This window comes from Solanum stenotomum, chromosome 12 (genome assembly GCF_019186545.1).
Source record: "Solanum stenotomum isolate F172 chromosome 12, ASM1918654v1, whole genome shotgun sequence".
NCBI lineage: Eukaryota > Viridiplantae > Streptophyta > Magnoliopsida > Solanales > Solanaceae > Solanum > Solanum stenotomum.
Genome location: NC_064293.1, coordinates 38995955 through 39009553, shown reverse-complemented (window position 1 = coordinate 39009553; position 13599 = coordinate 38995955). Strand labels below are relative to the sequence as shown.

General features: G+C 34.5%; 3 protein-coding genes across 3 annotated transcripts; 2 read left to right on the top strand and 1 right to left on the bottom strand.

Annotated features, from left to right (window-relative positions):
* Positions 1-489: 489 nt before the first annotated feature.
* LOC125846436 (chaperonin-like RBCX protein 1, chloroplastic) lies at positions 490-2274 on the bottom strand. The gene is made up of 6 exons (XM_049525848.1): positions 2056-2274; positions 1689-1780; positions 1219-1336; positions 1055-1071; positions 916-978; positions 490-686 (listed from the first exon to the last, which is right to left on the bottom strand). The coding sequence occupies exons 1-6, from the start codon at positions 2201-2203 to the stop codon at positions 600-602; spliced, it is 525 nt and encodes a 174-aa protein (XP_049381805.1). The 5' UTR covers positions 2204-2274; the 3' UTR covers positions 490-599.
* An 871-nt stretch (positions 2275-3145) lies between these two features.
* LOC125846438 (lysM domain receptor-like kinase 3) lies at positions 3146-7290 on the top strand. Its single transcript, XM_049525850.1, has 12 exons — positions 3146-3764; positions 4307-4340; positions 4437-4444; positions 4569-4727; positions 5035-5234; positions 5588-5677; positions 5893-5986; positions 6096-6247; positions 6327-6418; positions 6587-6725; positions 6803-6904; positions 6982-7290. The coding sequence occupies exons 1-12, from the start codon at positions 3146-3148 to the stop codon at positions 7144-7146; spliced, it is 1854 nt and encodes a 617-aa protein (XP_049381807.1). The 3' UTR covers positions 7147-7290.
* Positions 7291-9003: 1713 nt separating this feature from the next.
* LOC125846437 (lysM domain receptor-like kinase 3) lies at positions 9004-13032 on the top strand. The gene is made up of 12 exons (XM_049525849.1): positions 9004-9796; positions 10037-10076; positions 10161-10168; positions 10275-10433; positions 10962-11161; positions 11358-11447; positions 11777-11870; positions 11962-12119; positions 12202-12293; positions 12382-12520; positions 12605-12703; positions 12828-13032. Exons 1-12 carry the CDS (start codon positions 9172-9174, stop codon positions 12990-12992), a joined length of 1869 nt encoding a protein of 622 aa, XP_049381806.1. The 5' UTR covers positions 9004-9171; the 3' UTR covers positions 12993-13032.
* The last annotated feature ends 567 nt before the right edge of the window (positions 13033-13599 follow it).

The window sequence follows — 13599 nt, the reverse complement described above, 5'->3', positions numbered from 1 at the left end:
TTTTAGTTAAAACCAAACCAACCCAAGTATAAGTTTTTTTTTTCAATACCAAACCAAATCAAACCAAACCATTAGTCGGGGTTTTTTCCCGATTTGACTCAATTTGTGATTTGATTCGGTTTTGTACACCCCTATTTTCTAGGATTCATCTATTCATTTGTAAATTTTTTTAAAATTTTCTTAAGATGAAATTCAAATTGTGGTTATAAAAGTAAAATAACAATATATTAAAATTATTGAGATTAAGCGGGTCAAATCGGACGGATCATGACCCAACTCGACTTTAGTCCATTTGAGCCCAAAGTAAATTGAATGAGTCATGATCCAATCCGATTTTTATTTTAACTCATTTTAGTTTTAGCATCTCTAATTTCAACCCAATGGGCCTATTTTGACACCCCTAAATTATATATATTCTCTTTCACATCCACAGATAGATAGTTGGACACATAGCTCAGATTACAAAATATTTGCTCAGATTTGGCTGAATGCAGCTAAATGGAATAACAGCATATATACATATATATGAAATTAAGTGAAAACACATGTTATATTCTCGTCTTCTAAATACACTGTGATTACAATTTTAAGGAGTTTGTTTAGTTGCATATCTGCTTTCCATCTGCAATGCAGCTAGTATCCACGATATAATCCGTCATAAGCTTTTTATTAGAACCATCCACCATCTGCAATATCCCAAGGTAGTAGATTGAAAAAGAAGTGGCGGAGAGGTTTTATTGTTGAGAAGAAATTAACATCTTTATATCGAAAGTTTATTTTTATAGATAAGTAAATAATCGATATCAAAGTAATGGTGCCTGCAACAGATTAAGTTGCACTGATTTATGAAAAAAATCATTTACTTTGTCAGTGTGCATAGGATATAAGATAAAATCCATGATCTTATAATTTTACCTTTGATGCTAGGCGCTTCAAGTTATCCCATTCAAAGTCGTCCTTACAGTATGCTGATCGAACCTTTATGAAAATATTTCTAATTCAGTTTGATTATCATAATTAAGGGGAAAAAAGAAAAGCTAGAGGCTAAACCAACCTCTAAAATGCGCATAGCTGCGAAGAAGCCAATGAAAGTTCCCACAGATTCAAGCAAACATAATCAGAAAAGTCACAACTTTGTTGAAGATATAACTTAAGTAAACAGAAGGGTAGCAGAATTCTTAAATACTTGAAAGTGAAATTAGAAAATTGCTGATGTACCTAAATCTTTATGTCTCGGGGATTCCCTCATCAAATCTGCGCAAAACTTATCCCCATCACTCAATGAATGCTTATCCAGAAACTCCCTCAGCTCCTCGTATGCTTCAGGATTGTAGCTCTGTTATGTGAAATTATGGTTAACTAATTTTAAGAATCTTTAGCACTTAAACAACTATTGATCAATGTAAATAATTTTTAACTATTAGTGCATTTGAACCTCTTTAGCATGTAACTTGACTTATTTTTCAGGTTATTAATCTCACTTTTAATGGACACTTATCTGTCGTTATCCTTTAGGTGATCTGATAGAGAAAATTTCAATATTTTCATTGCCTATCCATGGAAATTTAACTAAAAAAAGTATACTTCATCTTTCTTCTATATTGTTTTATCTACATTTAGGGATACATAGACATGTAATGAGATATTTGTTCTGTAACTATTTGCTAATTAAGTAGGAGACAATGAACCTGAAGCTGTGCAGCGACAATTTTAACAGCAATAAAATTGAAAAAGTGGTGTAGATGTTGGGCTGCTGTGGATTCTGGTGATGTCCCAAATCCTGCATAAGTCAAACATATATCTTATGTACTAATGATAAAAGCAAAGGAGGATGCAGCCTTGCGAAAGTTCATCTGAATTCAGTAATTTAGGTCCATAAAAATTACAATAAAAAGTATATATGAACTCATGATTGTAATATGATGAATTCCATGCTGAAATGTTGAATCCATAGAGTTTAAATCTTGCAAGTTAACCTGAACACCACTGTTGTGAAAAAAGAAAAGCTTAAATCTGAAAATTGTAGGAGAAGAAAAGATAATAGTGATTACACACCAGGGACATACATCTTGTGACACTGGAAACGAGTAGATTGAGAAGTTCTCTGTTTCCATGGCTTGAATAGATAAGTTCTATTTTCTGTTTGAAGTGTTGAAGGGAATAAGGAGAGCTGCGAAAATACAATTGCTGTAGAGTACTCCATTGATACTTGTTGTGCTAGATTGTTCCTTTGGTAAGCAGATAACCAGTGGTCCTGATGAATAAAAAAGAAAATGAAGGAAAAAAATATCTCTAGTCCATTGCATAAATATCTCCCTAGAAAAAGGAGAACTACTAGTACTAATAAAAATTTTGATGGTTCTCTTGCAAAGAAGAGTTGTGGATCCCACTCTATCCAACTGAGGGTTTCTCTTTAAATAGATTTTTTTGGATTGTTGGTCATGGGAGCATAACATGTAGGGAAAGAGTTACATGGCCCAAAGAGTTCGATTAAATTTTTCTCGCTTAAAATTATATTGTGCATATAGATTAAAACACGAAAAATCTTCTATCATGTGAAGTGGTCATGGGTTTAAAACGAGTCTGTCAAAGTTGAAATATATACGTACACTCAAAAAAGTACCTGGTGTTTCAAAGTTGATATATATATACATACACGCAAAAAACAAGTAGAGTTAGACATACATTTTGGAATCCATTGTCTTTATAAACTCAAGAGCCATAGTATTTAACTTCTGAAGCTACCACTCATGTATATGCAGCATGCTTATATGTATGTATGTATGGACAAGCATAAATAAAACAGAAGAAAAAAATATAGCAAGAAATTAGAGGGGTCATTTTCATTGTCTGCTTGACCGCACCAGCAATAAAAATTCACACGTACATCCTGTCACGACGCATATTTTCACATTCTAAGGATCCAAAACTGAATATGGCCGTGACAGAGTTTGCAATTTTATATTTTATACTTTCTACACTACTGTTAGAATAAACATCAAGTATTAAGACGAAGCAAAATGGCAAATGAACAAAACGAGATAATAATATTTATTTGAAGACGGCAACATTTTGTTGTATCATGTGTCATATTATTCTATAACTACTCCCTTTTCTTCTAACTTCCTTTGATCCTCTCATAATAATGAATGTCAGAGCGAAAACCATATACATTACTATTAGTTTTTTTCTCTTCATTTTAAATAGTGAAGCTAAGTCATGTGGAAATGGTTGTGACATAGCTATAGCTTCGTATCATATTTGGTCAGGAGCTAATTTAACTTACATTAGTCACATATTCAATTTAACAATTCCAGTTATTCTTAAATACAATCCTCAAATTACAAGCCAAGATAGTATTACTAGTGAGACGAGGCTTAATCTCCCATTTTCTTGTGATTGCTTAAATGGTGATTTTTTGGGACATACTTTTATGTACAAAACTGTGTTTGGTGACACGTACAAAAAAGTTTCCACTATGGCCTTTGCAAACCTTACAACTGAGTATTGGCTCAAACGGGTCAACAATTATGACCCGACCAACATACCGAATTATGCCATGATCAACGTGACGGTTAATTGCTCCTGTGGCGACGGTGAAGTGTCCGACGATTATGGGTTGTTTGCCACGTACCCTATTCGTCCGGGAGAGAACTTGTCCACGGTGGCCGTGGGGTCGGGTGTGTCAGCTGAGTTGCTGGAGAAGTTCAATCCGGGTTTGGATTTTGGTTCCGGGTCGGGAATAGTGTTTGTGCCGGCAAGAGGTTAGTGACTAGTTTTTTTGTTGTTTATTTGAGTTGGAACTAATCAATACCTTGAACGTTATTATTTCAAGTTGGACCAACACAAGTAGAAGACTAGAAGTCAAGAATTTAGGAAGTTGTTTTAAGTTTTAATATACATAAGGTGTATAACTTCTTATGTATCTAATAACTAGGGGTGTCAAACATGGGTTGAGTTTGATACAGGCTAGTCAAAAATGAGTTAGGTGAAAACGGATAAAATGTCTGATCCAATCCAATCCATATTTGATATAAAGAAAAATAAGTACTTTCAGATTACAATTTTTTTCTACTTTTAGGGTGTGCTTTGTCTGATATACCACTCAACTTTGTTGTTTAGAGCTGATATACCCTCGTTATGATAGTGACTCATATATGCCCTTATTGTTATATAAATCACTCAAATATACCCTTTTCCCTAGATTTTTTTGGAAAATGAGTGAACCAGAGTCGAGGTAGGGAGCAGACAGCTGACTTAGAATATTCTCTTCTTACCCCTTTTTTACTTCATATTATTATTGCAGATGCACAGGGAAATTTTCCACCGTTGAAGACAAGGTATTGTCCAAACTTAACATTCTTATTATTTCTGCTCAGTATTTTTCTGTCTGATATTTACTTAATATATGATTCTCTCTGGCTTTTGTTTTGCAGGTCAAGAGGTTGGCTCTATTTTCTTTTCTGCTCTGATCATGAGATGTACTCAACTTAATAAGTTCAAATGTGAAGTAACACGTACAATTGTTATGGTATTACCATTGCTTACTAAATGATGTCATTTGCCAGGACTCTCACGTGGAGCCATTGCTGGCATAACAGTGGCAGCTATTTTTGGGGCTACCTTCTTTGTAGTTTGTGTTTATTTCGTATTTTATAGGAGCAAGCAAATAGAAGAGGAATCATTTCTCCAAGGGTCATCTGATGAACACTTCAATGAGAACTTTCGTGAGTAGTTTATTTGATTGTGTTGTATCCTTTCCCCAACGAAAAGATAATAGTTTCTTCTTGAAGTATACTGATTACAACAAAATTGCCTTAACTGGTGATGCACCGGGAATTTCTGTTGTTTCTTGTTTATCTCTTGTTTTGTTCCATGAATAATCATCATGTTCACTGAATCACTGTAAATAAGCCTTAATTATGTGTTCCCTGCATATTTTTCTGAAAGTGTTTATAGTTAAACCGAATGTGCCTACTATATCTTTCAAAGCCCGGTATTCAGTATGGTTTGATGAAATCCTTAATGCATCAGGTCCTCCGAATTTGGAGAAAATTACAGAATCAGGTCCTTTGTTTGGTGTTATTTCTCCAAGACCGACAGGGATCACAGTGGATAAATCAGTGGAATTTTCATATGAGGAACTCGCTAAGGCTACTGATAACTTCAGCATGGAAAATAAGATTGGTCAAGGTGGATTTGGATTAGTCTTTTATGGAATGTTAAAAGGCAAGGTTTGTGGATATTTCTTATCATAGTTTATGAAACATAACACTTAAATAATCCTACTACTGATCACTGGTTGTGGCTACTTTGATTTGTCAATGTTTTCTCATTCACAATACCAATATAGGGCTAATGACGAAGAGCGTAGTAACTATTATTAATCAGTGGTAAACAGTGTAGCTTAGAGGTGTTGAATACTACATGTTATCCGATGTTTAAATATGGTTGTTTAAGTAACCAGAGTAGCATATAAATATAGGTCAATGATTTAACTGAACAAAACACATTTAAATAAGATGATAATGTATCTTTCGCTTTTTCCTATTTCTTTAGCTTAGGCCTTCGTCTGACTTGAATGCAGAGAGCAGCAATTAAGAGAATGGATATGCAAGCATCTAAAGAATTCTTTGCTGAGTTGAAAGTCTTAACTCATGTTCATCACTTAAACTTGGTAAGATTGTTCATCACTTATAATGAATGAGAATAGCAGCATTTCCTGTATTTTTATCTTTTTCATATGTGCCTTCTTGCAACAAGCTAAGCTCTTTGTCATTCCCTTGAAATATCAGTAATACAGAACTTTCTCTGCCAATGTTAAAGGTCAAAAGATACTTGTTTTGATTGTGAGACCATGAGATGACATTTTATTTTTAAAACACATTGTAGGTACGCTTAATTGGATATTGTGTTGAAGGGTCTTTATTCTTAGTTTATGAATACATTGAAAATGGAAACCTTGGTGAACACTTGCGTGGATCAAGTAAGTGAAAGTCTACTACTTTTGTGAAATGTCATGTAGACCATGTACTATAATCACTGTGCTGCATTTTTCTCACTCTTATAAATCCATCTCGACCTTTGACTTTCAGGCCGGAATCCATTGTCGTGGTCTACCAGGGTGCAAATTGCTCTTGATGCAGCTAGAGGACTCGAATACATCCATGAGCACACTGTTCCTTTATATATCCACCGCGATATAAAATCTGCAAATATTTTGATTGACAAAGACTTTCGTGCAAAGGTTGTGAAAATTGTGATTGTTAAACCAGAGATCAAATGTTTGGCATATAATTGCCCTGAAAGATCTTTATATTTTGAAGGTAGCAGACTTTGGACTTACAAAGCTAACTGAAGTTGGAAGTACTTCTTTCCATACACGCCTTGTGGGTACATTTGGTTACATGCCTCCAGAGTAAGCGTCTGATTCCAGGTGGCTATTCTGTCACCTGGTGAATACTGATATTGAGCACTGTGGCTCTCATAGCATAGTTGTCGATAGGAAATTTTCTGATTGTTCGTGCACTGGACTTCCCTTTTTATTATATTTTGTAGTTCCTGTTTAAAAGGGCCTTGCAAACAGGTATGCTCAATATGGTGATGTTTCCCCTAAAGTTGATGTCTATGCTTTTGGAGTAGTGCTTTACGAGCTAATATCTGCTAAAGAAGCTATTGTCAAGACGAATGAAGTTATAACTGAATCAAAGGGACTTGTTGCATTGGTACGCCTTGTCACCATCTTGTTTTACCTAATATTCCAGCCTCTAAACTACTAAGAGAATTCTGTTTTCTTTTGCAGTTTGAGGATGTTCTTCACCAGAGTGATGGTGCTAGAGAAGGGTTATGCAAAGTGGTTGATCCCAAACTCGGAGATGACTATCCGTTAGATTCAGTTTGCAAGGTAGAGTGTCCTTGTGCTTATGTTAAAAATGAACAGTCTTTTCGCTTATGTAAATTAGTTGGTTATTTAATTTGCAGGTAGCTCAGCTTGCCAAAGCTTGCACTCATGAAAATCCTCAGTTGAGACCTAGCATGAGGTCCATTGTTGTAGCTTTAATGACTCTATCATCCTCAACTGAAGATTGGGATATTGGTTCCTTTTATGAAAACCAAGGCCTTGTCCATCTCATGTCAGGAAGGTAGCAATAACAGCTGCTCTTCATTCAAGCATTCTCAACCTCATGTGCTTGGAAGTATTATCTGTTTATATGTAATGAATATATTACCTTTTCATCTTTACTTTTCTGTAATTTTTTTTCTTTGTTTTGTAAAGCTTTAACTTTTTTCAACCAGAGGAGGTTTGGAAATTAGAACTTGATCACATTTATACAACCTTTTTCCCATTACCTCCCCTTGTCTACCCGCGACTCATAAATGGTTGCTTGATTAATAGAATATCCTCTGGTGCCCTAGGGAATACGAGTCTTCATAGGGCAATTATCCTCACTTTTTAGTCGAAAATGAATCGTTCACCGATGGACCACCAACTAAGCCAATATCTCTCATCTAACATCTGAAGTCTGAACAACATCATTCCAAATAACTGCCACCTACTGGTTTTCTATGCCAAAACAATTATTTCCTATTTCATAGCCAAATTCCATTCTTTGACTGAATCTCATTTTTTTTTTCTCGTGTGTATAATTTATTACAACATTTCCAGTTGTAACTTGTAATATATAAGTAGGTTATCTGCCATTGCACGTTTCTCCTTCCCTTTGAACCCATCAGGTCAAAATTATTTGTCTTCTTTATTAAATTGATATAGAAGAAACAACACATGAACACAAATGATTGTGTCATCATACCCCTCTGGCAAGCAACAAATAAATCTGATAGGTTCTAATTATAATCCTTTGAAATGTTCATAGTATTATTATACTTGATCCAGGTGTAATGTTCAATAATTTTTTTACTTCTTTGTTTTATCTCTTGGCATGCCATATTTGATGCAATCTTGACTTTGATGGCATGAAATGTTAAAAATTCTTTTTACTATATTAATGTTACTAAAATTTTACTCCATCTTTGTGAACATTGTACGTTTGGTTCCAAGTCAAGATAAAGGACAAATCTTTTGTTAGGTGACGACCAACTTTAAAAATAATCACATATATTATCAATGATGAAGCTACAATATTTAACTCCACTTTCAACTACGTGCTCAACACCTATGTGGGACTCAAAAAATTTAACAAAGGGATTTGAAGAATATGTAAAAAAATTAAGGGATTTGATTAGTATTTGTATATGCAAAAACAAATTATTTATTCTACTTACAAAACATAATCTTGGAATGAATTTTTTTAATTGAACTCCTTTACTTACCTTTTAGCTTAGACATTGTCCGTGTAGGGTCAAACGAGCAAATTGTATTGAAATTGAACAAGTTAAAATGAGCCCTATGTATTGTTAAATGAACAAAATGATCATGGTGAGAATATAGAAATTTTTTATAATCGATCCTAACAAATTAAGGTTTGAGCATTAGTTGATTGATGAAACATTACTAATATGTGTATTGACATATAGTGCAAGACTTTTTTGCACCGGCCATCTAGTTAAGTTGACCTACTAGAACAAGCATATTTGTCTTTATAAGAAGCACATGGTGTGTGTATCCTAGAAATTATCACGATAATATATTAGTATAATAGGTCAAACTGTACTGATAGTATAAAAATTCATCATGTTCTCAGTAATATAAACTTAAATCCTATTAAAATTACCTAAACACCAAAAAAAGACTTTGATAGGGAGATCGCAGGGCCCAAAAGATTTGGCATGTTTCAACATCCATGGCTAACAGCCAAGTGAATATAAGAGGCAAATAAGCCAATAATGGTGATGTGTTGACTAAAAAGGTCAACTAATGGAACCCAAAAATATATTCCTAAAATTCTCTTTCTGCTTTTCCAGGAAATCCCATGCCAACCTTTGTGCTCTAAAATTCCCTGTCTCCCACTTAAAGTAATGCATAAATCAAAGCTAAAACTCTTTTGTTTCTTGGACTAGACCATGTTAAAAATGCTAAAAAGTCAAAAACTGAAGCTGTCAAGTGTCAACTAACACAACCATAATTACATCCATTGGCATGTTTCATTCAAGATTCTAAAAGAGTTCAAAAATCTCAAGCCATTTCTCAATTAGTACAGAGTTGAAAATCAGATGATTTTTCAAGAAAATAGAAGCTTTGAGTTAGTTTTAGGCCTTTTAGTGTTAAACATTTTGTGGGTGGGGGCTAAATCCCAGTGTAGTGATGATTGTGATGCATTAGCTTCATTTTATGTATGGAATGGTGCAAACCTCACTTTCATATCTAATACTTTTTCAACCACCATCAAGAATATTCTTAGTTATAATCCTCAGATAACCAATCCAGATATTATTCAATTCCAAAGCAGAGTTAATGTTCCCTTCTCATGTAGCTGTGTTGATGGGAAATTCATGGGCCATCAGTTTGATGTGCAGGTCAAGACTAGTACTACTTATCCGAGAATTGCTCGTCTTTATTGTTCGAACCTTACAACAGTTGAAAAGTTGCAGGAGTCTAACAGTTATGATCCTAACAATGTTCCTGTAAATGCAATAGTAAAGGTTACTGTCAACTGCTCTTGTGGGAATAGTCATGTGTCAAAAGATTATGGACTATTTATAACTTATCCTCTTCGCCCTGGCGAGAATTTGGTTACAGTAGCCAATGATTTTAATCTACCACAGAAGTTGTTGGAAGACTATAATCCTGAAGCAAATTTCAGCAGGGGTAGTGGTCTGGTTTTCATTCCTGGAAAAGGTAATTGATCTCTTTACCAAGGATTCTGTACTCGTATTCTTTGCATATTTTAAGTACACAATCAGTCGAATTCAGATGAGTTTGCACACTACAATCATAGTGAATTTTCGGATGATTTGACTTGTATGACAAATAGGTTGGAAGCTCGGGATTGTCACTTGAATATCTGTTACTATATGTCAAAGTGTTGGATGATATAGTTTTTTTCTTTTAAATCTCTGTTTCTGAAATGTATTGCAGATCAAAATGGAACTTATCCACCATTAAGGACTTCTACAAGGTATTCTCCAACCCCAATGAGCTCCTAATCATTTCTTGAATGCTATAATATTGGTAGCTAATTGTTGTTTCTTGCTTTTCACAGCTCAAAAGGTTGTCCTTTACTGCTACAGTGGCATCTTTATCAACTTATCAAGTCTAAGGTATCAAAATAGCTCTGAATGTGATTGTAATCTACTAAAAACTATGTTATTGACAGGATTCTCAGGTGGAGCAATAACTGGCATATCAGTTGTAGCAGTTCTTGTGGTTGCCCTTTTAGCGGTTTGCATATACATTACCTTTTATAGAGGCAGGAAAACGGAGGAAAATCTTAACTTGGAACCTTACAAACACAGTAGTAATAAGCATGTTCCTGGTAATTTTATTGTTTTGAATCTACTGATGTATGCTTAATTACCTGTCAAACTCTATGGTGGAAATTCCTGTTTGTTGTTTCTCATTTCTCTTGCCTTAGGCATGAGGAATCATCATCATCATCATAATGACTTATTAAAGATATTACTCTATTTTCAATTTGTTAATTAGATATAAGNCATGAAGTTGAGGGGTGTCGACCGACACCCCTTCGTCGAAAAATTACATTGTGTAGCTAGACTAAAAATATTTTTTTATGTATATATATTATATATTGACACTCCTTGACTCCTACGCGATTTTACTTCTTTATATTTTGACACCCCTTTGTCAAAGTTCTGGCTCAGCCATTGGCATGAGGAATCATCATCATCATCATAATGACTTGTTAAAGATATTACTCTATTTTCAATTTGTTAATTAGATATAAGCTTCCTGCAATCGATCCTGATTAATGATAACTGTTCTGTGGAAGCAATGTTTTGGTTCATCCTTAGAATAAACCTTGTAGTTTCTTTAAATGACTCAGGTCAAGCAAATTTTGAGAGTTCTTTAGAAGGGGGATCTCTTAATAAGGGTGCTTCTCCAGAGGTCCCGAGGATTGCTGTGGATAAATCTATAGAATTTTCATATGATGAACTTGCTAATGCCAGTGACAACTTCAGCACAGCCTACAAGATTGGCCAAGGTGGTTTTGCATCTGTTTACTATGGAGAGTTAAGAGGAGAGGTTCGTTACATTATTCTTGTTAGATTGAAACGATTAGCAATTTTCCGGATACTCAGATTGATCAGCGGTCTAGTTCTAGCTGCTTTATTATGTCACTGTTGCACCATTCACATAATTGTCTAGACTCAGCATGCATTTCTTTTCCATAGTCAAAATTACTCATGCTGCTAATCTCCTTTGTCTCAATAAAATGCAGAAAGCTGCTATCAAGAAGATGGATATGCAAGCAACAAAAGAGTTCCTTGCTGAATTGAAGGTTTTGACACATGTTCATCACTTGAACTTGGTAAATTCATTGCTCATACTGATATACTATCTTTTCTTACTTGATTATAACCTCTCTGCCACCTGATCTGAGTCTATGGGGAAAAAATCAACATCATGGACTCATGGTTGGTTGAACTTGCTAACTTCGGCGATCTTTGAACTTATTAGTAATGCAATTTACAGAAGTGGTCTGAGCCCTTTAGCTTGATAATGTGATTCTTTTCATAGTGAAAGTCAGGATTGGTGATTTAGTTCTGCCATACTTGAGATTTAGCAGATGATGAATCCATTTACCTCATATGTCATAGAGAATATGAGGTAATATTTCACATGTTGAAACCTTTGCAGGTACGTTTGATAGGATATTGCATTGAAGGATCCTTGTTCTTAGTATATGAATACATTGAAAATGGGAACCTAAGCCAACATTTGCGCGGTTTTGGTTAGTTCAGTTCTTCTCATTGCGCGTAAAATTCATGTCTAAACAAATTTTCAAATCTCTCACAGTTCCATATCCATTTTGTACTCTTCAGTTCCAGGTAAGGTACCATTGCCATGGTCTACCAGGGTGAAAATTGCTCTGGATGCAGCTAGAGGCCTAGAGTACATCCACGAACACACTGTTCCTGTTTACATCCATCGCGACATTAAAACAGCCAACATTTTGATCGACAAAAACTTTCGTGCAAAGGTATGAGAGTTCCGAAACTAGAACTATGAAAACAAAAACCATGTGTACTAATTCATTTGAAGATAATCTTTTTGCCTTGCAGGTTGCTGACTTTGGACTCACAAAACTGATTGAAACTGAAGGTGGTTCGATGAACACTCGTCTCGTTGGTACTTTTGGTTACATGGCCCCAGAGTAAGAATTTATTTCCCTGTGGTATTAGTACTTATTCTATATCTCTAAACAAGATCAAATTATCAATTCCTACTTGCCTTATGTGCAGGTATGGTCAATTTGGTGATGTTTCACCCAAAATTGATGTATATGCATTTGGGGTTGTGCTTTATCAATTAATATCTGCTAAACAAGCTATTATCAAGACTAGTGAAATTGCTACTGAATCAAAAGGGCTTGTTGGATTGGTACCTTTGAATCATTTCTTCACTCACCTCTAAACCACTAAAAAGAGTCTAAAACTTAACTTTTAATTGGCAATATTTTTGCAGTTTGAGGATGTGCTTAATGAGGTTGATCCTAGAGAAGGGATATGCAAATTGGTAGATCCAAAACTTGGTGATGATTATCCCCTGGATTCAGTGTGGAATGTAAGAAAACAATATATTTTTTTTTATAAGTGTATTAATGTTAACGCGATTCATATAGCTAACCTCAACTAGTTTGAAATTTACACGTACTCAGTGACTTGATTGATTAATGCGATTCATATAGGTGGCTCTTCTTGCCAAGGCCTGCACACAGGAGAATCCACAATTGAGACCAAGTATGAGGTCAATAGTAGTAGCTTTAATGACAATATCATCCACAAGTGCAGATTGGAACCTTGGTGAATTTTATGAGAACCAGGGCCTAGCCCATCTCATTTCAGGAAGGTAATAAATTCCAATTGGAGTTATATTGTGTTACTCACAATCAGGAAATTAGAAGCACAAGTTTACAGAAGTAACACTTGTACATTTGTTTACATCAACCATATGATACACTATAGGTACTTTGCCAAAAAAGGAACCCTGTATATCTCTCCTTTGAGTAGGCACTTGTCAAAAAAGAGAGAGTAGGCACTTGTCTCTAGATTTTTGGGCTTAAATTCAAAGTTTTGATTTGTCAGCATTTGTTGATGGTATACTTCAATTTTAAATCATGATTTGAAATTTCAAATTCTCCGATAGGTAGGACTTCAAATTTCAAGTTGTTTTTTAATTATAAAAACTTGATTCATAAGTTTATATTTTGCAAACAAAGATTCGTTATTTTAAATTTTACCCCAAAATAATACTGTAATATTAAAAAATCATGCTCAACGCTAACCGTATGTTTATATCCCCTTGAATTAAAGAGTAAATAGTTATTACTTTTTTTAACCAATAGATTTTTCCAAAGTTATTAGTTTATGTATATTTGAAAATTTGTACAATAACATGTAAATGCAAACATTAATTTTTAATAATTCAGCTTATTAGATATTCTTATGTGTTAATGTTCT